The sequence below is a fragment of the Eulemur rufifrons genome, chromosome 14 (assembly GCF_041146395.1).
Source record: "Eulemur rufifrons isolate Redbay chromosome 14, OSU_ERuf_1, whole genome shotgun sequence".
In the NCBI taxonomy this organism is placed as follows: domain Eukaryota; kingdom Metazoa; phylum Chordata; class Mammalia; order Primates; family Lemuridae; genus Eulemur; species Eulemur rufifrons.
Genome location: NC_090996.1, coordinates 24,473,718 through 24,500,756, shown reverse-complemented (window position 1 = coordinate 24,500,756; position 27,039 = coordinate 24,473,718). Strand labels below are relative to the sequence as shown.

Sequence of the window (27,039 nt, the reverse complement as noted above, 5' to 3'; positions counted from 1 at the left end):
GTGATATACTCAGTCCCTTGCACGCACTTCCAAGATCTGTCTGACCCCTGGAGGGAATTAACTTTATAACCCAGACCTAGCCCAACTTTGTCCTTTTGCTAAGGGGGAAACTGAGATGCAGAGAGGACTCCTCACTTTTCAAAGTCACCCAGCTAGTGACAGGTAAAGCCACACTGCCCTGTCGATGGAAAGCCAGCATCGCCATCACGACCATGTCTTTTACACCGTGGTCAACGTTGTGAAGACTTAGATGTATGACATCATTATCTTCAATAGTAGCCAAGGTCTACAGGCAGGCTTTCTGCTCATGCAGAAGAAAGTGCTGGGGATGTGGGTTTATTAACGAGGTTTCAGGCGGTTCCCCTAAGTGGATGTCAGGGGATTTGTGGGAGGCCCGGTGGGGAGGAATTCTGTCTGGAATTCAGTGTGACTAGCAGGGTGGGATCATCTGCCTCTATACCCTGAAGTCGAGCAGCCGAGCTGCTGCCCTGCCCTGCCCTGCCCTGCCCTGCCCTGCCCTGCCCCAGGACCCATAAGGGAGGCAGGAAGGAGGAAGCCAAGGTTGTTTCCAGTGATAAGAGGGTCCACCTGGGAGGAGACAGGTAACTCCAATCTGCAGACAAAGGGATGCAGTCTGCCATAGACATGCCAAGAGCCTAGAACGCTGAGCAGACTGGCTTAGAGGACGAGGTGGCATTTATGTGCCGCAGTTTAGCTACCTGCCCCATCTGGAGCCTAAGAACATCCCACCCATCATGGTCGTGATGAAGCTGAAATCATTCAAGCGTGTGTCAGTCAGGATTGTTTGAAATGCAAGTGACAAATCCCATCTCAAAAATGCCTTACGCACATAACTGACAAGTCTGGGGGTGGGTCAGGCACAGCGAGATCCGGGATCTCAAGCAGACCCACCAAGACTCGGGCACTGTGTCTTTCTGTGTCTCCTCTCTTATTTCTGTTTTGCGTTGTTGTCAGACAGCCCCTGTACTCATGGGGGCAAGATGGCTGCCAGCAGTGCTAGGCTTATAATTAAAAGCGTGACTACCACAAATTGTGTCGTCAGCCCAGAACAATCTCCTGCTTAAGCCAAGCCCGTCTGTACCCCCGCCCCCCGACAACTTTGATCAGCTGTGCCCTGTGTCTAGAATGTCCACCAGCTCCGGCCCTGCCTCCCCCACGCCCACAGCATCCTGGGCTTTTCAGCCTTGCTCTAATCCTCATTTTTCTGGAAGTGCATTGAAATTCATTTGCACGGTGGTTACCTGTACCTGTATGGTATTTCCTCAGTTAGACTGTCAGTTCCCAGGAGGTAGAGCCTGTGCTTTATACTGTTTCTTAAGGCTGGAAGTGTGGAAGGGACTAGGCACACATCTGCTCATTGATGGGTTGGGTTCATCCGTTCATTCTGCGAATACTTGCTAAGTGCTACTTACCAAATGCCAAGCACATAGGCAGGAGCCAAAACAGGAATAATGCCAGTTCCCATGGAGCTCACGGTCAACCGAAGGAGGTGGACAGTAATCAAAGAACCACACAGATGCATCATGGCAAGCTGTTGGGTTCACACATGTGTAAAAGTGGGTTAACAAAAGTACTGTCTCTGGGGTTTTCATGAGATTTAAAATAGGTAATTCACATAAAGCCCTTGGAATGATAATCAGTATGATTTTGCCACCATGATGGTGATGATGAGCGTGATGGTGATGATGAGGATGGTGGTGATGGTGGTGATGGTGGTGGTGGTCACAATGGTGATGATGGTGGTGGTGATGACAGTGATGATGAAGATGGTGATTATAGTGATAATAAAGATGATGATGATGGTGATGATAGTGGAAGAAATCACAGTGGTATGAGAACTGAGGGAATGACTTTTGGACTGCAATCTGATGGATAGATTGGAGTTAACTAGGGGAGGGAAGGGGGAGAGCACTCAAGCATGTCTGGGAGCCTTGCCCAGAAGGCTGTGTATAACGGTGGGCACATGGAATAGGGACGTCGTGGTGGTGGCAACACAGAGGAGCATTGATACAAGTGAGTTATTAATTTATAAGACCTGGAAAAATCCAAAGTCCTGAACATGTGTAAGGATCAGCAGGCTGGAAGAGCGGGTAGATCTCTGGGTTGTGAGACCTCTAGACCTTAGGAATACAGATCACGCTTACTTCTCCCTGACCGCCAGCAGGGTCCAGCAAGGTGCCTGGGGAATGCTAACTGCTAACAGACTGGGAGTTTGGGCCAGAGGTGTGGTTCTAGCGCTGTCCACCCTCCCAGCACACCCACATCATCAGCTCTGGGATCTGCATAGCTTTGGTTTCTGCATCTGCAAAATAGCAAATGCCAGTTCTGCCCTACCTGCTTTGCAAAAGCCTAAACGAGATGATTATACATTTGCTTACTAGAGTAGGAGTTATCAATCTTGGGTTTGTGGGTGAAATTCAAGGAGTTCCATGACCTTGGGTGCAAAGAAAATGACATCTTTACTTTTGATAAATTCTAACTGAAATCCTGCTAAAGGTGGCTAACGAACCACAGTCACGTTAGCAGTAACTGTGACTTAATTAATCACCCACAGGAATCGCATATTTTCATATCACATTATAGTTGGTGCAGATACCTCTAAATATCCTTTATGCTCACTGCTTCTTTAAAATTACAGTAGTTATGAGACCTGCCGTGATATCTTATTTTTTAATGTGTTAATAAAGAAACACGTGTATTATCATACATTTGGTGTTTTTAAAAATATTTTGTAATGCTGTATATGATGTGTGAATCAAAGAAGCACATGTATTACTGTATCATAACTTCGGTGGGTTTTTTTTTTCTTTTTGGTATTTTGTAATCATTAACATATTGTGTGCATTTAAGAGCACTTTTCTGAGATGAGAGTCCACAGGCTGCACTCACCAAACTGCCAAGCCATCTGTGGCATAACAAGGTTATTTCAAACGTTCTCTAGAAAGGAAGTAGGTGCAGCAGGTGATCACTGCCATCCACTGTCCTGGGTAAGTCCCCCGCGCTCCCTAAGCTTCAGTGGCCTCATATGTAAAAGGGGGCTAATGATAGCACCTGCCTTATAGGGGTATAGGAAGCTGCCTCACCATGAAGATCAAGTGATAAACTAGACGCAGAGCCCTGGCTTGGTACCTGGCGCATAGTAAGTGCTCGGTAAATACTGTTACGGCTGGGATTCGGACTCTGGGTGGACTTCCCTCTTTCAGGGCACCTTTGGGCTAAGAGCTCCTTTGTGTCCCCCAGGTTCATCCGGAAACAAGGCCTAGATCGGCTCTTCCTGGAGTGTGATGCTCACATGTGGCGCCTGGGAGACCGGCGGATCCCGGAGGGCATTGCCGTGGATGGGGGCTCAGATTGGTTCCTGCTGAACCGGAAGTTCGTGGAGTATGTGACATTCTCCACAGACGATCTGGTGACCAAGATGAAACAATTCTACACCTACACCCTGCTTCCTGCTGAGGTGAGTATCCAGGAACGATTACCCGAGAAGGTAGGGGCCAGCTTTAGCCTTTGGAGCAAAGCAGATGGCGAATTTTTGGCAAAGCAATGCGAGGTCCCCCTACATTGTCCTCCAAACATCCAGACGCCCTTGCTGTCATAGCAGGGCCCTTGGTCCCCCTCCAGTCTGCGCAGAGGCTGCGTGGAGTTAGAGCCACCGTGAGCTGCCAGCAATCCTCATGGTACCTTTGTGCCAAATAGAAAAGGCAGCCCTTCCTCAAGACGCTTGGCCCCCATTGGTCATAAAATCACACAATATACTGTTTTGTCAGAACAAGACACTTTGCTGCCATTTTCCAGAGAACTCTTAATAAAGCAAACCAACCAACCAAAACCCTCTGATATCTGCAGTGTCTATGGTAGCACCCCGTAGAGTTATGCAGTGTGCAACTTGCACAACTGTATAAGCTGACTCTTTGAGGACACACCCACATCAACTTCTGACAGATCCTCTGTCGTCACCAATCATGTTATAACCACCAAGAATCCCTTTCCCATTTTGAATATTGTTCTGTCTTTCCCTGACAGAAAGTAGCGTTGGTTTCATGAGTGGGTCACACTCCAGGAATCCAAGCGATCTCAGCCAGCCAGCCAGGGGTTCCACGAGGCCCGCACTAGCCCCTGCGTTCACAGCCATTGTGGCCAGAGACGTTCCCTGTTGGCTTTTGGAAGTATTTAAAAAGCTCCAGGGATCCTGTCACCATCTTTCAGACCTAGGGGAGGGAACCCCTGTTGTGCAAGATTGCGGAGAATTCTGAAACAGACCCAGCCCCACCTGGAAATGGGTAGGGACCCGGTTCTGAAGAGTTGCTGCTGACGTGCCAGCAGCCGTCTTCTTTTCAGAGCTGAGCTGAGGGATTCTAGATTCATCTCCCTGACCTTCTGTTCACTTGCATCCTCATTTCTTATCCGACTTCAGAAAACTCCAGGGCTGGTTCCATTTCTGTTGAGCCTGTGACATTTTTCAGGAATGGTGCCCTGTTCCTTCCCTGGTGGGACCCCCAGCTCCAGATCACATGGGCTGTGTGTCTCCGCGGGCCAGACAGGAGAGCACGTCTCATTTCATGATTTCCACATATCTCACCAGTGTCGGTCAGGGCCAAGCCCCGGGGAGAGGGGTGATGAGCGTGTCATCATGGGGCTAGTTTGACTATTCTGCACACGTGTTAAGTAATGAGCTTTTAATCCTATTTCCACAAAAATCACCTTTTCTCTCAATTCTGATAACCTCCTCATCCATTATCTTGCAGGGAATTTCTGTATCATTATGAAAGGACACAGGGCAATTGGTAATTGGATACTTTTCCCCACTGCTTGATGGAGAATATGGGCCTCTGTGGGCTTGCAGACAATTCAAGCTTAAAATCCATGTTTATGGGCACGTCATCCAGCGTCACAAGAGGATCGGCAGGGAGTGGTGGGTGGAGCCTCATTTTGCCCATCCACTCATTTAGAAGAGATTCTTGGGGAGTTTGGTTGTTTTAATCAAGGTGCCCACCATGCTGCTGGTGGCCAAAGCTCTGTGTGTGCTCCCTGGCCCTCCCCTGCCCAACAAATGCAAGCACAGATACTCCAGGGTCCCTGTAGATCCCCTCTCCTCCATTGCTTCCCATAAGCCTTTGCATGCAGACACGTGTCCCCCAACAGCTTCCTTAGGGAGCAGAGAGCAGGGAAATGCACTCTCCTGGTGTCTGGGATTGTTACAAGACCGTGTTGCAATAGAAATCTCTGTCTCTCCTTTCTCTCTCTGGTAATCTCTCAGCTGCATCAACAATGTCTCTCCTCTGGTCTCTCTTTTCACTCCCATCATTGCCTCTTTGATTCCTTGGAGAGGTTGGCCAAGAGTCCTAGGATTAGGGGGAACTGATGGCGCGCGGTTCAGTACCGTGGACAGCGAGCAGCCCCACCTCTCCCCGCCCTGTGTGGCGGTCACTGTGCAGGTGGCGAAGGTGGAGGCCCCAGGCCTGATGCAGCCTAGAGTCTGGCCTCCCTCGCCCAGGGGGGAAATACCAAAGCATCAGTCTTTGTTGTCAAGCTGTCTCAGACCTGAATCCCTTTGCCTTCAGATCGGGCTATTTGCAAAAGCAAGAGCCCATTTGATCCAAGATATTCCGGAAAATTGTCCACATGTTTTCCTCTGCCCCATGCGTTAACAAACCCCGAAGGACTTTTCCTCTTTACTAGGCAGACAGATGACCCAGGCGATAAAAGATGTCTTGAAATCAGATTCTAGAGGCCAGGGAATGACCACTTAGAGCCCCACTCAGAGCAGGAGACTTCTTAGTAGAACTAAGCCAGTCCGGACAAAGCCTCCAGCTGGACCCTGAGCTGGACCAGCCTGGCAGCCGCCCCCATCTGCACATAGAGAGAACAGAGTGAGCCTCCAAGAGGCTCCCTTTGCAGTTGGATTGTCCTCGAGGATGACCTCCTGACCCCAGTCCATTGGGGGGGTGCTGGGAGAGGTCTCAGGCGGGGCCCCTCTCTCCCCTACAGTCCTTCTTCCACACGGTCCTGGAGAACAGCCCCCACTGTGACACCATGGTGGACAACAACCTGCGCATCACCAACTGGAACCGCAAGCTGGGCTGCAAGTGCCAGTACAAGCACATCGTGGACTGGTGCGGCTGCTCCCCCAACGACTTCAAGCCGCAGGACTTCCACCGCTTCCAGGTGAGCCTGCTGTGCCCCTGCCAGCCCCCCAGGCCTCGCCTGGCCGGCAAACCTCTGCAGACAAACAAGCCCGCGTGCCCAGCCCTGGCTGTGGATGATAATAGTAGCAGCAGCAACAATAGACAGTATTTATTGAGCACTTGCTCCACGCCACGGCTTTGCTAACCACTCTGTCTGCATTGACTCATTAACCCCACAGCAACCGTTTAATATATGTATTATTATTATTATCATTTCATTTTAGGGATAGGGAAACTGAGGCATGAAAAGGTCAACAAACTTAAGTTGTCTGTTTCCAAAGGCCACGCTCATATCCTGTTCTCTCTCCTGCCTTCTCCATCTGAATCCTCTTGTCTGGGTACAAGCCTGATTGTATTTCGGGCAGAGTCTTTCAGCCTCAGAACTCCTGACGTTGTGGGCAGATCATTCTCTGTCATGGGGGTGCCCTGTGCATTGCAGGGGATTCGGAACCACCCTAGGGCCGCTGCCCACTGGATACCATTAGCAACCTCCAGCTGTGATCACCGAAAATGTCTTCAGACACTGCCAAGTGTCCACTGGGGGCAAACTCACCCCTGTTTGAGAACCACTGATCTCCAGGGAAGTCCAGGAATTTGTGTTTTTAGTGTATTATGCTTTAGGAAATTCTCATGAGCAGCCGGGCTTGGAAGCCGCTGCGCTCTGTGTATTTAAAGGAGTAAGAAGAGGCAGAGATGTTATTACCTTCACAGCTGCCTCTGTGCAGCCTCGCTGTTTGCAGTTCTGGGGGAGCAGAGGTAGGAGGGTGGTGGATCCTCACCTGCTTGCCATGAACCCCAGGGATGCCTCAGCCCACAGGCCCTCTCCCAGTCGGCAGCCTCTTTCCGTCCACGTGGGCACCCGCCCTGCGCTGCCCGGTGGCTGGGAGTCGGGGGGCTCTCCGAGTCTTTCCCCTCTCCTCCTCGCACACCCAGGCCCCAGCTGCAGAGAGCTCAAACAGAACGCTACAGAATGGTTAAACAGGTCACTCTGGGGTCACTAGAGCTGCCACATGGAGGTGGCATGCTGCTTCCCAAACCACTAACACAGAGGGAGGGCAGGGACAACCAGGACAGCAGCACCAGGCTGATAACCGGCCAGGGTGCCCAGCGCCCGCACTCCGGCACGTAACCGAAACGTCCAGGAAGGGACACGTGCTGCCCACATGGAGCTCCCGGCCACTTGGCCTGGCTCCTCAGGGTGTCGGCCACAGACCAGCGGCATCACCGTCACCAGGGCACTTGTCAGAAATGCAAAATCTCAGCCCATTCCAGAGCTACTGAGTAAGAATCATATCAGCAGGGTCCCCAGGTGCCTGGGATGCTGTTCCTGTTAGATCGGCTCGGTTTCAGGCCCTGCGTGAGCTTTGGCCTCACTGGAGTGGACATCACCTCCATTGTGCGAGTGGGGAAACTGAGGCACAGGGGTGAACTTACTCGCCCACGGCCACACAGCCAGGGAAGTGGTGGGGCTGGGGGCATGGAGAAGGTGACTCTGGTGTTTCTAGTTGCAGGCTGGGTTTTTCCCACCAGGCCTCGCTGCCATCCTGGTTTCGTGCCTACATAGGTACAGCAGGTTTCATCCTGTCACTCATGTTCCCTCAAAGCTCCCACCCAGCATGTGTGGCCACCTTCAGTGTTTGCTGCAATATGTCTTCTGTAGGCCCGTTTTTGGTGGCAGACTGAGAGATACCCAGGGATCGCCTTAAACCCACGCTAATTCCACCGTGAACTTGGATGACATTTTAGCTCCCTGTTGTCCATGCAGAAAGGATCTGCTGAGCAGAAAGAGGGCTGCAGGGGAGTGTTTGACCTATTCAAAAGGAAAAAAAAAAAACACTAATTCCCACCTTTGTGGAGGACCAGCCGTTGTCCCGGTTGCAGGGGGCCTTCAGCACTTGGAGCCCAGAGCCTCCCCCTGGTGATTTCTGGGAGCCCTGTTCTGCCCGGGTGGCAGCATTTATATTCTAGCCTGGCGTCCTGGGGACACTGTGGTCTCTGATAAAGACTGGGCGACAGAGAGAGCGCATCATGTGCTTACAGCTCTTTCTCTCGCAGTAAACAACAGTCAAGAATATCCCCCGCAATCCAGAATCAAGCAATTACTGCCTGTAAGGAACTTGGAGTTCTTGTGCAAAGAACTCAGAGAAAAAGAACAATAAATATAGAAACGTGCCCTTTTCAAAGATCTGGCTATGGTCAGAGAATCGCTGGTGGAGAAAGGAGGCTGCCCTGCCACTGAGGCCGGTTCTCTGCCCCCAGAAAATGAAGACTGCTAGGCCCCTAGGTAGACAGGTGCCTAGTAGAAAACTTAAGGAGCTGGTGATAGTAATCACATAATATTAATAAAAGCAGCTAACAATGTGTGCCAGACACTATGCTAATCACCTGTGTTATTATACCCATTTTACAGATGGGGAAGCTGAGGCCCAGAGAAGTTGGGTGACTTTCCCAAAGCCATACACAGCTGGAAAGGACACAGTGAGATCCAAACTCAGTTGGTCTGACTCTTCTCAGTGCTACTGTAAAGGAACCAAGCTGACTTCTGTCTCACAGGGAAGGGGGACCCCAGCATTCATGAAGCAGAGAGGAGATGAGATGTTTCGTTCAGTCAGTTAGCTCAATCCTAGAGTAGAAAGAGCTTGGGTTGTGGCGTCATCCGTTCTGGGTTCAAATCTTACGACTGTGTGAGTTTGTGCATATCACGTTCCCTCTCTGAGCTCAGTTTCCTCATCTGAAATGGGAATAATAAGACCTGCCCTGCTGGGTTGTTGGGAGAGTTAGAGGTGATGACGTAAACGCAACGCCCTGCGTACGGCATGTGCTCAGTAGTTATTGTTGCCGATAATCCACTGCAGTGAAAACAGTGCTGGACCCAAATTCAGGTCAATAATAACGCTAGACCATAATAAGCTCCCCAAGGGAGAGGGCTGTGTTTTATTTGTTTCTGCAGCCCTGGACCAGGGGTCAGCACGCTACAGCTCCTGGGGCCAGAGGCAGCCCACTGCCTGCCTTTGCAAACACTGGAACGTGGCCACGTCCGTTTTCTCACTGTTTTGTCTGTGGCTGCTTTCACGCTACAAAGGCAGCGTTGAGTGGCTTCAAAGCTATTTAAAAAAAAAAAATCTTTTTATTTTTTTTCATTTTCTAAACATTGTATTTTAATTTATTTATTTGTTTATTTTTGTTTCACCATATTACAGGGGTACAAATGTTTAGGATACATGTATTGCCTTTGCCCCTCCCGAGTCAAAGCTTCAAGTGTGTCCATCCCCCAGACGGTGCACGTGGCACCCATTAGGTGTGAATACACCCATTCCCTGACCCCCTCCATCTACCTGACGCCCCATGAATGTTAGTACCATATGTGCACTTAAATGTTGATCAGTTAATACCAATTTGATGGTGAGTACATGTGGTGCTCGTTTTTCCATTCTTGGGATACTTCACTTGCTAGAATGGGCTCCGGCTCCATCCAGGACAATACAAGAGGTGCTAGATCACCATTGTTTTTGTGGCTGAGTAGAACTCCATGGTATACATACACCGCATTTGATTAATCCACTCATGTATTGATGGGCACTTGGGTTGTTTCCACAGCTTTGCAATTGTGAATTGTGCTGCTGTAAACATTCTGGTGCAGATGTCTTTTTTATAGAATGTCTTTTGTCCCTTTGGGTAGATGCCCAGTAATGGGATTGCTGGATCAAATCTGGCCATTTATTGAAATGTTTGTCAATCCCTGCCCTACACCACAGTATAAACCCTGGTAGAGAGCAGATGCTCAGTATTTTATTTCTTTAACCCTGGACCGTGACTCTTAATCCCAACTTTGCCACTGACTTACTGTGTGTCCTTGGATAAGTCCCTTCCCCTCTCTGGGCGTGTTTCCATAAGAGCTTGGTTTATATAAGTGGTCTTCAAACACTGCATTATAATCACGTGGGAGGATTTATTTTTGGTTACATATTCTTGAGCCTCACCTTCAGAGATGCTGGCTCAGGAGATCTCAGGAAGGACCTTAGAATCCAAATTTTTAAAAGCTCTCCAGGCGACTGATACGCAGCCAGCTCTGCAGTCCCTTGCATTGTCCTCAAACCTATGTGAGCAAATGAATCACCTGGACACCTGTTAGAAATACACATTTCTAAGTCCACTCCCAGAGATGCTGATCCCTTGCGAGTCTGCAATTTAGCTGCAGTGCCAGGGAGGCAATTGGGAATGGTGAGGACTGTGGTGAGCAGAAGAGACCACGTCTTGTCTAAAGGCACAGCCGCTGTTCAGCTTCGACCAGTTGTTACCATGTAGGGATGTGGGCCGGAGGTCGCCAGAGCTGTTGCTATTTAAGGAGAAGCCAGAAGACTTTCTATGAACTCTTTCATTTTGTAAATATCACCAGATAGGTCAATTTTCAAATACTCTGCTGGTCGCCTAAAATACATCTGCAGGCTGTCTTTGCCCTAGATTACTAGTCCGTGACCTCCAGCTAAATGATTTCTGAGATCCATCCCAGGATTCAATTTACTTAACAGACATCTAAATGATGCTTCCGAAGTGCCTATCATTGCTTGAAATGCTTTGCAGAGATTAACTAGTTCAGTCCCCGTCACACGCTCATTATAACCCATTCTACAGATGAGGAAAGCGAGAACACAGAGGTCAGTCAAGTGTCAGATCTGGTACTGGGATCCAGGCAGGCTGGCTGCAGACCCTTGCCCCTGACCACAGGCTGTGCTGTTAGGTTCGTTTGCCACTTGCTGATGCAGCTTTTTTTTTTTTTTAATCTTCCATGAGCACAGCAGACAGCCCGGCCCACCTTCTTTGCCCGCAAGTTCGAAGCCGTGGTGAACCAGGAAATCATCGGGCAGCTGGACTATTACCTGTACGGGAACTACCCCGCGGGCACCCCGGGCCTCCGCTCCTACTGGGAGAACGTCTATGATGAGCCCGATGGCATCCACAGCCTGAGCGACGTGACGCTCACCTTGTACCACTCCTTTGCCCGTCTGGGCCTCCGCCGGGCAGAGACGTCGCTGCACACGGATGGGGAGAACAGCTGCCGGTGAGCCCCCGGGGCGCGGGAGGGGCAGAAACCCAGAGCAGGCAGGACGTGGCGGGCACAGAGGAGGGACCTGCCTCCTTTTATTCAAACTTCTTTTTAAGACATGGGGTCTCGCTGTGTTGCCCAGGCTGGACTTGAACTCCTGGGCTCAAGCGATCCTCCCGCCTCAGCCTCCCGAGTGGCTGGGACTACAGGCGTTCCTCCTCTTCAGGAGCTGGAATTCCACCCATGCTTCTCCCCTTCCTCCTGTGCCTAAAACTCACCTATGCAGCCGTCCTAGCATGCCTGGCGTTTCCGGTCCAAGCATGGCCACGTGTTTTGCTTTACTTTTTACTTTCTCACAATACCAGATCTCCTATGTATCGATGCTTTTCTTTCAGCGGACTCATTCTTTATGCTACACATTCGTACTTTCCAAGGACGCTTATGTCACCATATTACATGGCCGTGTTTGTCTTAAACAGAATGTAACCATGAGAGTCCGAAACTGTTGTTGTTCTTTTACTGTTCATGGTGGGAAATGTCAGATATACACAAAACAGAGAGAGCAGGATAACCTCCTGGTTCCATCACCCGACCCTCGCAGTGATAATACCAACTCTGGATTGATGTCATTTCATCTTCACCTTCTCCCACGTTCTGCCTCCTCGCAGATCAGTTTGAAGTACTTCTCAGACAGCGTGTCATTTCGGTCATAAATATTTTATTTAGTATGTATCTCTGAGAAATCATTCCTCTTTAAACCCTAACCACCCTGTCATTACCACACCTAAAAATAGAACCCCAAGCATCGTTAAAAGGCAGAACTCTTGTTTAAACCGCTCAAGGACCCCTTAGAATTATCTCGCCTACCACTCCCTGCCGACACTTTAGGAGAGAGCGTTCTAGAAATAAGAGGGGAAGGTGGGAAGAGAATTCAACGTAATGCCCTCTCCTCCCCTTTCCCTGTGTGTGTCTTTCCTTCTGTCCCCAGCAAGATGCCTTGCAGGTGTTCACACAATTGCAGTAAGAATTTGGTGTCCTGCTTTCCCCGCCTGGCGTGACGCTGCTGGCCCCCTTTCTCGGTGCTCTTCTGCGACGATGATGAGCCTTTTTATGCCGCCAGTATTCCGCGGAGTGGAATTTCCAGAGTTTGCCTAATCCACCCTTTGCCGTCGCTATTGTCAGTAACGTGCCATCGTAAATAACATCCTGATGAATATCGCTTTGCAGAGGGTCTTTTTCCCCATTCTCTTTTCTGATTATTTCCTTAGGACAGAGTCCCAGAAGTGCATCTAATCACTCTTTTTCTTCCTCTTCTTCCCCCTTCTCTTCCCGCCATCCACGTTTAACAACGTACCAACCCTTTTTTTTTTTTTTTTTTTTAGCATCCATCTGACTTCACTGTGCCTTCCCCTCGTGTGTCTCTGCCCCGCTCTTCCCTCTGCACAGCAAGGGAAGAAGGAGGAGAAAGGAATCATTTTGTTCCCTAAAACTTGGGGAGCGTGGGCAGGTTTCCCGTCCGGTGCCTTATTCGTAGCCAGCTGGGCTTTGCTGCCTGGCGAGGACGAGGTTTCCTGGTGACCTCACACCCCCCAGCTCCTGTCACCTCCTCGCAGGTTCTGGTTTGGTGCAAAGGGAGACCAGTGTCAGGTATGAGCGCAGGACCTGCAGTTCAAACTCAACTCTGCTTCCTCGCTGTCGGCCTTGGGCACGTCGTTCTCCTCTCTGAGCCTCAGTTTCCTCATCTGTCAAATGGGAATAATCTTTCTATCATGAGGCGTTGTGAGGTGTAGAGAAGGTAATCGTCAAAGACCGCCCTATGAGTGACGGGGTGGCACCGCCCCTATTGTGACAGGGTTTTATATGCCAAGTGCTCGGTCAGTGTTAAGGTCATTGCTGGTGTCTCAGTTGCCGTTATTATTAAGCCACCAAAAGTGGTCAACGGTGAACCTACTATGTGAGACAGTAACTGGTGCCTGCACCACTCGTTGTTCTCAGTGTGATTTTCTTCACTCCCCGCCCCTGTCACCACATGGCTGACCTGGTCCCAGTCATTAAAGGCCATCCAAGGGCCACCTCCTTAGGGACACTTTGCAGGAACTTCCCTGGTAGCCCCACACCCGCCCTCTCCCGGGCTGAACGTGGGGCAGGGGCTTCACCTCCGACACACCCGTGCACGCAGCTGCGGTGCCTTGGATCAAAGTCACCACTGCGCGTCCTGCCCCTCCGCTCGTCTGGGGGCAGAATCGACCCCTCGAAACCACGGTACGCATCCCCGGGATGCAGTGCAGAGCCTAATGCTTGGAAGGCAAATGTCGTCGGAGAATAATTTTAATCACAGCCTTCCTAGAATATATAGGGTAAGTGATCTTACAGGAAATCCCAGGGGAAACTCCCAATTTATTTAGGGTTGTTGAAATGTTCTCCTAGTGCTTATTTTGGAATGAAGTGAGCCATCTAGTTGCCTCGAGCCAGGAATCCTCTGGCTTCTACCTCATTTTTTATTGTAATGGAACCATTGTGCCTTGCTCTGGGCAAAGCTGATGTATTTACGAGTAGAAGCTTGCAAATAAATCAGGACAAAGGACGCTTATCCCAAAAGGCAAAGAGAATGAATTCCTACCCCCTGGAGCAACTAGGGAAAACAGCAAGTGGAAACTTGGAGCCTTTTTTTGGTCTGGGTATTATATGCAAATTGTGCCTTTCCAGTCTATAGGATAACCTTTCATAAAAGTGATGTTTATTGATTTCTTTTTCTCATTATAAAGTTACACATGTGCATTGCAGAAATTTTTGAAATGGCAGATTAACAGAACAAGGAAAATAAAGTTTGCTTATAATCTGTCATCCAGAGACAAGAATATCAGTATTTTATTACAGGCCCCCAAATTCAAATGCCCTGTAGGACCAGGGAAGTCGCAAGAGTCAGCCAGGGTGGTCCCCGCTGGGTGGGCTGAGCAGGGCAACGTAGAGGTCCGTGGTGCTGAACTCCGGCACATTTTGGAGCACAACTTGGAGTTGCTGACCAAGTCTCCTGATTTTTTTCAATGCTCACCTTATTTAAATAAGAAAGAAAAACACCTTTGGGCCAAATCAGTGCATCTGTGGCATCCTGTAATTATATTGGCTCTTGAACATTTCTCTTTCCTTAGGGAAGCAACGGTTTTCACTACTTCAGTACCAAATACTGTCAAGATGAGGCATTACAGGACCTTGTGGTCAGTTCTAGGTTACCTGTATCTGAGATGTAGCTTGGAAGTGTGGGGTTCAAGAGCAAGTCCTTCTAGAATTTTCACTCATTCAATAAGTATTGACTGAACATGAACTGTACGTGTATCAGGCTGTGTGTCAGGCACTGGGCATTCAGCCATGACCCAGGCAGACAATACCCAAGCACAAGTAAACCAGAACAGAAGATCAGGAAGGGTAAATGTGTTGCCCAAAATGAAGATGCAGTCATGTGACAGTGACGGGATAGTGACTTAAGATTTGGCAGTCAAGGAAGATCTGTCTGAGGTGGTAACACTTGAGAAAAATGGTAAAACAGAGCCAGACAAGCAATCATGAGAGGAGAAGAGCATTCCCAGCAGAGAGACTATCCTGTGCAAAGGCCCTGAAGCAGAAATGAGTTTAGCATGCTCAAGAATCCAACATAAGGTCACTCAGTGGCTAGAAAGTGGTGGGTTTGGGTGGAGGAAAACACAGTGAGCCTAGAGAAAGAGGCAGGGCTTTGTAGACCAAGTAAGGAGTTTGGACTTTATTGCAAACGTGAAGCAAAGCGCTTATGGCATTTAAGCAGGGGATGAAGAATGTGGCTTCTATGGGAATAGGTTAGAGTGGACAAAATAAGAGGGGGCTCATTATGGAAGCTTCGGCAAAGGTCCAGGTGAGGAAGGATGGTGGCTTGGAGCTGGATTCTGGCTGTGCATAAGGAGACTAGAGGATGGATTCAGGTGGAGACAACAGGTGTCTTGACGGGAGGTGAGGGAAGGCAGGGGATCGGAGATTACCTCCTAGATTCCTAGAGTGCTTGGTTAGGATTCATTTTCTTGATCCTCTCAGCACTCGATACAGTTGACTGCTCTCTTCTGGAAACACTTTCTCCTTTTGACTCCTGTGACAAGCTGTCCCGACCCACCCATTTTACAGAACACACCGTGACAGTGCATTGCTTGTGTATCGCCACCGTAATGCTGCGTAACAGACAGTCCCCAAATCAGTGTTTTGAAACAGTAAGCACTGACGTAGTGCTCAAGTTGCAGGTCGGTTGGGCAGTTTGCCTGGGCTGGGCTGGCCTCACTGCGGTGTCTGCAACCAGCTGCAGGTCAGGAGGGCGGCTGTGTTGCTCTTGGCTGGGAGTTGCTGGCTGATCTAGGATGGCTTTGGCTGGGACCGGAGGGGTGGCTCTGCTCTATTCCAAAAGTCTCATCCTCCCCCGAGCTAACCCAGGAGTGCTCTCATGGTAGTCACAAAAGAGCAAATGAACAAATGGAAAGACGTGCAAGGCTTCTTGAGGCCGTGGCTCAGAACTGGCATGATACCCCTTCCACCACTTTCTGTTGGCCAAAGAAGATTCCAGAGGTGGGGAAATAGATTCTGCCTCACTGGTGCAAGGAAGCCTGCAAAGTCACATGGAAGAGAGCCTGGATACAGGAGACACAAAGACTTGGGGACATTAACGGAGGCAACCACAGACTGTCTCATGACTATATCTTTGCTGTACACAGCAGCCACTAGCCACAAGTGGCTAATTAATTCTAAAGTAACTAAAACGAAATGAAATTTAAAATCCAGTTCTCAGTCGCAGTGGCCACATTGCAAGTATTGAGTAGTCACACGTGGCTAGCCGCTACTCTATTGGACAACACAACATTTCCGTCATCACAGAAAGTTCTGTGCTGCAGCCCTGCCTACATTTCGTGCAATGGTAGAATATCAGCGCAGTCCAGGGCTTTCTGCTCCCGAAGTGCAGATTCAAAGCAGGTCTGCATGAGCCACAAATGCCCAGCAAACAATCTGAAGATAGCGCAGGCATTTTTCCCAGAGCCCCCGGAGGCAGCCCGGGAACAAGGCAGAGATTTCAGGAGATGTGTAAACACAGGAAGCCGGCTTCCGTAACCATTCTAATTGGACATAAAGACTGAAAAGTCCACATCGAGACCAGAGGGATGGCTGCAGTTAGCATAGCGGGGACAGCGATTTGTGGAATGCTGTCATTAGGGACCGACAAGCACCCTCTTAGTGCTGTGCAGTGTACACATTGCAGAAGCAGCAGCTCTTTATTTTACAAGCAGGAAGGACATCAGCCCGGGCCCCTTCAGAGTCCTCCTTTGCTCTCTGTTCCCCAACGTTCTCTGGGCATCTCTGCTTAGCTTCCCTGCCCCTTTCAGCCAGCAAAGCTCTGTGGACCAAAGGCATGCATTTTAAGCAATAAGCTACCTATGTGTGTGCACATGTATTTATCTCAGATTGGCAATCATTTTTAACGATGCTACCTCATGTTACTGAAAAGGACTGTGAGAGCGTGACTGAGTACTTCTGATGAAGTTAGGCAACGACATAAAGAGCCCCTTGGAGATTCAAACAGAGAGAGAAAGGAATGAAAAAGAATTATTTTTAATTTTTGCTCAAGGGTGTTTAATGCAGCATTGTTTAGAATAGCAAAATATAAGAATTATCACTGTGTGAATTATGACACGGTATACAGTGAAACACGGTGCATCCACACACCAAAGCACGTTCCCAGAGACTTTTCCAAGACTTGTGATAATGCTCAGGAAATACCATAGAGCTGTCACAGAATATAGCCAGTCTACTTATTTTGATCCCAACTGTGTAATATGTATGCAAATATATGCATAGAAAATAAGGCTGAAGGGAAATCCATCAATATGACGATGTTCACACACCATTTTCGCTCCCCAGTACCAAGCGCCAGAGGACTCAAGCAATATCTGTGAATTGACATTATTTATGGGAAGAGGCATGAAAAGCAGTCATTTTATTTTCTTTGTTGTACTTTCCTATGGTCAGCATGTTTTTCATTTATAATCAGCAAAAAAAAGTTATTCGTAGTCATTGAGATCATAGACGCATAGGGAGCAGCTTTCAGAGGGACGCAAAGGAATATGATAGGAATCGTATGAGATGGGGACTGTTCTAGAAACAGGACTAGCACGGTGGGTGGGGAGCCCTGGCGTGATGCTGAGCACCTGCAGCCCTAACCCGCGAGCTCCTGTGTTTTCAGGTACTACCCAATGGGCCACCCAGCCTCTGTGCACCTCTACTTCCTGGCTGACCGCTTCCAGGGCTTTCTGATCAAGCATCACGCTACCAATCTGGCTGTGAGCAAGCTGGAGACTCTGGAGACGTGGGTGATGCCGAAAAAAGTCTTCAAGATTGCAAGCCCACCCAGCGACTTTGGGAGGCTCCAGTTTTCCGAGGTAAGAGGCCAGATGTTGTCGCACTTCATCATCTTTTGCGGTCCCCTTGCTGAGTTCTGTTCCACAATCTTGACACTTGGAGCTGGAGATGGAGCAGAAGAGGACTTGGAGAGCCTGAAAGATGTGTTCTCCAGCCCCGAACACACACCGGCACCTTAAACAGGGAAGGGGGACAGGGACAGTGGAGTTGTCAAAGGACCAAACCAACCTGGAAACTTGGCCTATTCTTTGGAGTAGATTTTCTGCTCCTCTTCATTTTTCATCCTAGTCAGTGACCCCCTCCTCAACTTATGTTAGTAATAGAACAGTAACAAACCAGTTTCCTAATGACGTAGTGGCATTAGTCCCATTTTATGGATGGGAGAACTGAGGCTTATAGAAATCCATTGATTTTCTGGATCATAGCTAGGAAGTGGAAGAGCTGAAAATTGAACCCAGGTCTCTCTGGCCACAAATCCCATGTGTAATTGTGTTTTTGTTTCTCCAGTTTATAACATAGGAATTAGCTTAAAGTCAGCACCAGATCAATCAATCATTGTATATATGAATGGATAAGTGGGTAGATGGATGGATGGATGGACGGATGGACAGGTAGATGGATGATGAGTGGATGGTTGGATGGAAGGATGGATGGATAATGGATGGATGGACAGAGGGGTCAATGGATGGAGATACGGACTGATGCATGGATGCATGGATCCATAGAAGGAGGTTTCCCCCTCCTCAATACATCATTAGCTTTTAGGTATTTTTCTGACTAGGGAGATGGATTTACCCGGCACCACCTTGTAGCATCAGCCCCACCTCCAGATCCCTAAGGCCCTACATGATCTGGTCTCCGTCTGCTTCTCCAGCCTAATCTGGTATCCCTTCTCCACCCCGGTCACATTTCTTGTGTCTTTGCCTATTCCTGCCGCTTGGCACATGCTGATCCCCCTGCCTAGAATCCTTTCCCCAGGTTGTCACATAGCTGGCTTTTTGTCATTGTGATTCAAATCCAGGTGGTGCCCCATCAGGGAAGCCCTCCCTGGCTGCCAACTTGTGCCACAATAGCTACATTCTCCACCTAACCCTTCCATATTTTGTTACCTGCTCTTAGCATTTACGGTCTAAAATTATCTTGTTGATTTATCTGATCACTACTCGATTGTCCACAAGAGAGCTGGAACTGTATCTCCTCACCCACTGCTGTATCCCCAGCACGTAGAAGAGCACGTAGTATTTGCAGATGCTGAATGAGACTTCTGAATGAATGAGAGAATGCGCTTGGGTGGCGATGCTGCTAGGGAGGGGAAGGATGATCCATCTTGGCGAGTGTGGCCAACACAAAACTCCAGCACCTGATTTCTGCCTTCCCCACGTCAGTAGTAGCTAAGGGGGTGAGTCATCTCAATGCATCTGGCTGCTGGATTCAGGATGAAGGATCCGACTTTAGAATACGGAGGATCTGGAGGGGCTGGGAGCATGGAGGGTCCTTGCTGGTCCTTATCCAGCCCCCTGTGGCCCTGCCTAGCTGACCCATGCTTCGGGAATGGGTCCCCATGTCAAACAGGCACCAGCGAGAGTTTCTTGCTAAGCTGCCATTTTCAGTTAAGGCTCCTAGTGGATTTGCTGGACGTGAGCTGCCCAGGGAGCCCACTCCGTAAATTACTGGCACCAGGGGGCAATGAGACGCTGCCCCAGTTGGGTTCTGTGCTGGGGTCCCAAGCATTCAATTGACGACATTAATGTTCCCTTCAAGAGATGAATGCCCGGTGTCTGGGCTCTCCCTGCTTCTCAGCCTGCTGGTGGGCGACTGGGCTCCTCTGGCAGTGACAGATGACCTTGGCCACTCCATGGCTAGTGATCTGTGAAGGTTCCCACTGTAGGTCTGGTGCCCTGGGTGTGAGAACCACCAAGATCACTGGCAGAGACAGTGGCTCGTAATGCAGAGAGCCCTAAATCTGTGTTTTTAATTTTTTCTAGTCTTAATTATTTTTAATGGCAGAGTTGTAAAACTGAGCAAAAAGGAAGGGATAGAACTACAAGAGCCACTTTGTGGGCTGGTGAGAACCTCCCTGCTGTCAGCACCATCCCCAGGCCTTGCGTGGTGCCCAGCTCACAGCAGGTAGCCGGTCCTGCTGAACAGCTCAGGCAGATTCCTCCTGTCCACGGGGGAATCGGTGCCCATGGGAAAAGATGCCCATCCTTTCCACAGGCGATCGCTGAGTGCCTGCAACATGCTAGGTGCAGGACAGATAGCCGTGAACCCGACAAACCAGGCTCCTGTTGTCACCGAACTGTAGTCTAGTGGGGCAGCCAACCAGTGAGTGAGCAAATAAATGAACAAGAACAGTTCCTCTAATAACAAGTATTAGAGAGAACATGGAACTTCATCCCTGTGATTGCTAAGGACTCAGGACATGGATGGGGGCTGCCATTGATAGGATGATTCATTCAGGAAGGCTTTTCTAAGGAGATAGCTTTAGAGCTGAAACCTGTAAAAGAGCTAGCCATGGGGAGTTCTGGAACATTCCAAGCAGAGAGAAGACTATGCGTCCAGAGCACCATGAGTGAGAGGGAGAATGGTAGGAGAAAGGTCTCAGAGTGGGTAGGGGCGTCCCTGCCCTGGAAGGATGTTCAGATTGCATTTAAATGTAGTGGGAAGCCTTTCTGTTGGGTTGGAAGCTGGGGAGCAGTATGTTAAGCTTGAACTTCAACATGTATTTAAATCTGGATAATTGATCAATTTGCAGTGGATGGTTGTGGACTGCCACAGTGAGGCCCTGTGAGAAGAGCTGGGAGGTCACAGCAGATGAGACAGCACTGGACTCTGTCCCAGGCTGCCCGCCTCCTTCACGCTTGGGGGTGGACTTTGTCCTCACGGTCTTCAGTTTAGAAACAAGACCCAGGTTTTTTTTATCAGCTGCTCCACAGCTCTCCTGTCCAGGTTATCCTGGTTTTAGAACTCAGATTTCAGAGAACTATTCGTCCCCATTTCTTTGGAGGATGCAAGGACAATGTTGTGGAAGGTCCCTGCATGCTTAGGTAGGATCCCGAAGTCGTTTTGTGACCGTTCATCCCATTTGCTAGTATCTGTTGGAAACTGGTGTGTGAGGGCCTGACACAGAGGGAAGTCCACGTGCTCGGCCCCCTACTCCTCCAGTGTGTGTTTTACTAGCTGTGTGACCTCCAACAGGTGCCTTAATCAGAGCTTCAGTTTCCTCATCTGTAAAATGGGCGTATGAAGCCTAACAGGCAGGCTCCTGGGCCTTCCTGAGGCCGAGCACCCTAGCTGAGGCACGGTGGTTTCAGACTCACTCTCCTGTTTCAGGTCGGCACTGACTGGGATGCCAAGGAGCGGCTGTTTCGCAACTTTGGGGGTCTCCTGGGGCCCATGGACGAGCCGGTGGGTATGCAGAAATGGGGGAAGGGGCCCAACGTGACCGTGACCGTCATTTGGGTGGACCCCGTCAACGTCATCGCAGCCACCTACGACATCCTGATCGAGTCCACTGCCGAATTCACCCACTACAAGCCCCCTTTGAACTTGCCCCTGAGGCCTGGGGTCTGGACAGTGAAAATTCTCCACCACTGGGTGCCGGTTGCAGAAACCAAATTCCTTGTCGCGCCTCTGACCTTCTCCAACAGGCAGCCCATCAAGCCAGGTGAGTACTCCCAGCGTGTCCGTGGGGGGAATATTCCACCCCCAGGGCCTGTGAGGGTCCTTGGCCTGGGCAGATGGTGCTGCTCAGGTGTGGGGCGTGCTGCACGCTGAGGTGATGTCATCTGTCTATGTATTAGATACTTATTTATTGGACTCCCACTGGCCTTCCAGAAGGCCTCGATCATATTTAGGACACGATGGGAAATAAACCCAGGCAGATAGTGAGTTTCAGCAAATCTTGTTTACTATTTAAAAAGTAACAAAAATAGGAAATTCTGTTCATCACAAAGATGATGCCCTAGGTAGAAAGATGGACCACATGCTAGTGGGAGGTATTTGCTATGCATTTAAAAAATAATACTACTCATATTCAGAGCATATAAAGAAATCCCATGAATCAGAGGTTGGCAAGCGACGGGCCGCAGGGCAAATCCGCACACGGTCTGGTTTTGTGAGTACAGTTTTATTGGAACATAGTCATATTCCTTACGTGCTGCCTGTTTCTGCTTTGGGAATAAAATGGCAGAGTTGAATGGTTGTGACAGTGATAGCGCGGCCTACAAAGCCAAAAATATGTACTATCGAGTCCTTTACAAAAAAAGATGCCAATCCCTGCTATTAGAAGAAACCAAAGAAAGAGAGAACAGGAATGGCCCACACGCATATAAAAAGATGCTCGGCGTCATTAATAATGACAGAAATGCAAACAAAGTGCAAAGACATTCCACTTCACACCCGCCATGTTGGCCAATGTGTGACGGTTGGATAATGTCATATATTGATAAGGTTGGAGATTAATGGACGTTCATCTAATGCTGGTGGAAAGGTGCCTTGACAAGGTGTGTTTGGAAAATGGTTTAGCGCCTCCTATAAAGCTGAACTTCCATTCACCCTACTGCACAGAAACTCCACCCCTAGGTATAGGCCCTAGAGACATGTGCAGACATATTCATACAACAGTTCTTCATAATAGCACAAAACCAAAAACAGTCCATCAGCAAGGATGCACGATTTGTGGTCTGTTCACGTGGGGGAGTGCTATGCAGCAGTGAACATCAGGAAAGCACAGACACCTGTGTTGGCTTCGGTGCGTCCCTCAAACACTATGTTCAGGGGAAACTATCACAGAATAAATCATCATAATTATGATGCATTTATTTCAAGATCAAAAACAGAGAAAGCCAACTATATATTATTTCGGGATTCACGTGTCCACAGAGAGCTGTAAGGAAATGAAGGGAATTATCAACATGAAATTCAAGACAGGTGGTTTCCGCTGCGTATGGAGAGCAGGGAGATGTCTGGCTCCTAACATACCTGCCTTTTTCCCCCCTCATTTGTAGAGTTTAATTTTATGCTTCTTTTTTCCTCTTTCCACCTTTTTTTTTAAAAATTATTATTTCAGCATATTGTGGGGGTACAAGAGTTTAGGTTATGTATATTGCCCTTGGCTCCCATGCTGAGTCAGAGATTCAAACGTGTCCATCCCCTAGACAGTGCGCGTCGCACTCATTATTATATGTATACATCCATCCCCTCCCCCACCCACATCTGCCCAACACCCAATTAATGTTATTCCTGAATGGGCTCTTAGGTGATGATCAGTGAAACCAATTTGCTGGTGAGTACATGTGGTGCTTATTTTTCCATTCTTGGGATACTTCACTTAGTAGAATGGGTTCCAGCTCTATCCAGGAGAACATAAGGGATTCTATATCACCATTATTTCTTATAGCTGAGTAGTACTCCATGGTATACATATGCCACATTTTACTAATCCACTCATGTATTGATGGGCACTTGGGTTGTTACCACATCTTTGCAATTATGGATTGTGGTGCTATAAACATTTGGGTGCAGATGTCTTCTTTATAGAATGTCTTTTGTTCTTTTGGGTAGATGCCCAATAATGGGATTGCTGGATCAAATGGTAGGTCTACTTGAATCTGTTTAAGGTATCTCCATATTGCTTTCCACAGGGGTTGCACTAGTTTGCAGTCCCACCAGTAGTGTATGAGTGTTCCTGTCTCTCCACATCCACGCCAACATGTATTGTTTGGGGACTTTTTGATAAAGGCCATTCTCACTGGAGTTAAGTGCTATCTCATTGTGGTTTTGATTTGCATTTCCCTGATGATTAGAGATGTTGAGCATTTTTTCCGATGTTTGTTGGCCATTTTTCTGTCTTCTTTTGAAAAATTACTGTTCATGTCCTTTGCCCACTTTTTGATAGGGTTGTTTGATTTTTTCTTGCTGATCTTCCTGAGTTGTAAATAGATTCTAGTTATCAGTCCTTTATGGGATGTGTAGCATGTGAAAATTCTTTCGCATTCTATAGGTTGTCTGTTTGCTCTCGTGACAGTTTCTTTGGCTGTGCAGAAGCTTAATTTAATCAGGTTCCGTTTGTTTATTTATTTTTGTTGTTGCTGTGATTGCCTTTGAGGTCTTCTTCATAAATTCTTTGCCTAGGCCAATGTCTTTAAGAGTCTTTCCCACATTTTCTTCTAGAATTCTAGTAGTTTCACACCTAAGGTTGAAGTCTGTTATCCACCCTTGCCACCTCCTTTTATCAGGGGGAATGTCTTTCTTCTTCATCCTCAAACACGACCTCCACGAGTAACCCGATGGGAACGGTTTGGCAGGCATGCTTCCGGGGGGTTTGCAGGTTGAATAGTTGTGACAGAGACTACAGGGCCCACAAAACCAAAAATATTTACTGTCTATCAGCACATCTTAACACACATCAGCGAACACAAAAACTTCGCTGAGTTTTAAAAAAAATGGAATAATACATTTTGCAGTGAAACTTGCTTTTTTCACTTTCTGAGTCAGTATATGTAAAGCCACCAGCTGCAGCACAGTCTATTGGGATAAGGAGCCACCGTCTATCTGCTCCCCCCTTGGTGTAGCCGTTGTTGATGATGATGCTGTTACAGATAATGCCGCAAATAGATTCTTAAATATAGAATTGTTCATATCCCTGCAGGTACATCCATCAGACTCCTAGAAATAGGGTTTCGGGGTCTCTCAGTATTTGGAATTGTTCATCTCCATCTAACAGACCACAAACCCGAAATCCAGAAACATATTCCAGCCCTTGTCAGCTGAAAAGAGTTCTTGACTGGGCTTCCTTTAGCCAATGACGCAAGGGGAGGGAGACACAGACCTGGGGAAAGATCCCTGAAGTCCTAGGAAAGGGGTCTTGAAGTGAACTCTCAGCTTCTGCTATGTCTCCGTGTTGAGCAAGCAGAAAGGTGGAGACATGGTGTATTCTTGAGATGGAAGCCTGCTCCTTCACGCCCCTGTGAACTGGGCAAGCGACAGCCCCTCCAGAGCTAGCAGGGCCAGAGCCCACCCAGTAGGACCCCCCCAGGGCTCCCTTGATTAAGTGCACATCTTAGTATTACTGAGGATTTCCAAAGCCAGACCTGGAGTACAGGGGTGTAAATGGCTGTGTGTTTCTGGGTTGCTTCAGGTGCAGCTGCGGGAACAAAGGAACACTCCGGAATCCAGCCCCAGCCCGGCAGAATAGCCCAGGGCCGTGCCTGGGGTCCTGATTTTTCCAGTGTTCTCTTCTGGAGTTGCTCAGGAAGGCACAGCTCTTTCCACCCATGCCCAGGGTGACCCAAGGGTCATTTTACCCTACGGGGAGTGGCCCTCTTGTCGTTGGTAATTGTATTTGTTAACGATGTTCCAATGACAGGGAACACGGAGGTGGCAGCAATGCAATTTGTAAAATGATTCATCAAGAGTAATTTGCTACTGATGCGTCCCTCGTAATCTCAAGAAATCTGATGAGGTGGAATTGAGGAAAATTTAATTATAGAGAGGAGCGTCGTGAGCTGATATTGTAATAGCGTTTCCCACATTAACTTCATTTCTCATAAGGGTTTTTTGCATCAACCACAATATTTGGTTCCCAGTGTTCGAATGTTTGTTAGCTGCTTCTTTCGCTTTGAATGTCCTGCCTTTTGTCTCTTTGCGTATCTCCCCAGCCCCCTAGCTTCTCACTCTGCAGAATGGAGGCATTGGGCCCTGCGGCAAAGACAGCAGGCGCTGGTCTTTTGGCAGAGGGGGCTGGAGCTGCCCACCCTGACTGCCGATGCTAGAGAGAGGTGGGATAGGACCCATTTCTGAGTGTGGTATCTCGTAACTGCCGTGAAAGAGAGAAGCTTTGCTAAACCCCAGCTAGACAGAATCTATGTTCAATGCATAGGTTCTTTCTCCCACTTGTCCCTTTCCAAACCATACAGCCCCTCCACTTCCTGGGACATTGGGCGTTGAAGGAATGCTGTAAGGAATGCTGTTATTGTCTGTTAGTCGAGACATATTTTGAATTCAGCCTAGTATTCTCATTGCTTTTAGAGGGCCAGGCCTACGATTTTTCTTCCTCGTCCTTCTCCACTCAGGACCACACATGTTAGAAAAGAATAACCTGGCTAATACCCCAGTTTTCCTGGTTGCCATTGAAGGTGGCAGCTGCTGGCAGGAATCATTGTCTTCTGAACACTGCGTTACCTCGGAGGCGGGTTTCTTCTAATCTCGGCTATGGCAAAACCTGACTTGGTTAAAATACAACTCACCAGACTCATTGTCCAGTCTTTTTAAAAAGAATATATGCTTGTATGTAGCAAGAAAATAAGCAATGAGTGAGGACTCCAAAAATAGAAGGGTCTAGCTTCTTTCCTTCACTGCACACTCCTACACTGTCTGCTTCTGCCTTTTGAAGCCCTGGGAAGTCGTAACAGTCCCTTTTGTGTGCCCCTTACTTTATAGTTTTCATAGCACGTGGGCTTCTGTTTGAGCCTCTTGCCAGCCCTGTGGGACTGACTGGTGGCAGGATGGGTACCCCCATTTTACTGATGGGAAAACAAAAACAGGAACTTTGCTTTAACTTCTAGCTGGTGGATGCATTGAAGACGCTCCATAAATAAGTGTTGAATGAATGGAGGACTCCATCATGCCCTGAACAAAGTGGGTTCTGTCCTCGCAGGCTCAGTTTCCTCCCCTGTAAAATGGGACTGCTAAAAGAACTTCCTCATGAGATTGTCATGTGAATTAAAGGAGCTGCTGCCCAGTGCCGGGTGTGGCACAGGGCATAGGGTCTGTAGGTGTCCAGGTGGTGGCTCTTCTAATCCTGAAATTGTTCCCTTTGGCTTTCAGAGGAGGCACTGAAGCTGCACAACGGGCCCCCCCGCAGCGCCTACATGGAGCAGAGCTTCCAGAGCCTCAACCCGGTCCTCAGCCTGCCCATCAGCCCCGCCCAGGTGGAGCAGGCTCGGAGAAACGCAGCCTCCGCGGGCGCCGCGCTGGAGGCCTGGCTGGACTCGCTGGTGGGCGGGATGTGGACCGCCATGGACGTCTGCGCCACCGGCCCCACCGCCTGCCCCGTCATGCAGACCTGCAGCCAGACGGCCTGGAGCTCCTTCAGCCCCGACCCCAAGTCCGAGCTGGGGGCGGTCAAACCCGACGGCCGGCTCAGGTAGCACTGGGCACGAGCGGGCCACGGCGGGATCGCACCGGGAAAGCAGCCAGAGGGGCTGTGGGGCCTCCCTCCCCGGGGGGTGCCTTTTGTGCACGGGGCTCTCCTGGCCCTAGAACGGTGGGGAAGGGAGGCGAGCAGGCCACCGCAGGGGTGCCAACAGCCTGCGTCGGGCACGCTGGGGGGTGGGATGGCTCAATCTCAGCACCGTGGTGGTCTCA

At 49.0% G+C, this 27,039-nt stretch overlaps 1 protein-coding gene across 1 annotated transcript in view; it reads left to right on the top strand.

Annotated features, from left to right (window-relative positions):
• The window catches only part of XYLT1 (xylosyltransferase 1), a 124,820-nt gene extending 97,998 nt beyond the window's left edge, over positions 1 to 26,822 (top strand). Inside the window, exons 6-11 of the mRNA XM_069485691.1 lie at positions 3,262 to 3,478; positions 6,010 to 6,186; positions 11,003 to 11,265; positions 17,495 to 17,690; positions 21,004 to 21,337; positions 26,500 to 26,822. Of these exons, the coding sequence (XP_069341792.1) occupies positions 3,262 to 3,478; positions 6,010 to 6,186; positions 11,003 to 11,265; positions 17,495 to 17,690; positions 21,004 to 21,337; positions 26,500 to 26,822 (1,510 nt within the window). The remainder of the gene's footprint in view (positions 1 to 3,261; positions 3,479 to 6,009; positions 6,187 to 11,002; positions 11,266 to 17,494; positions 17,691 to 21,003; positions 21,338 to 26,499) is intronic.
• The last annotated feature ends 217 nt before the right edge of the window (positions 26,823 to 27,039 follow it).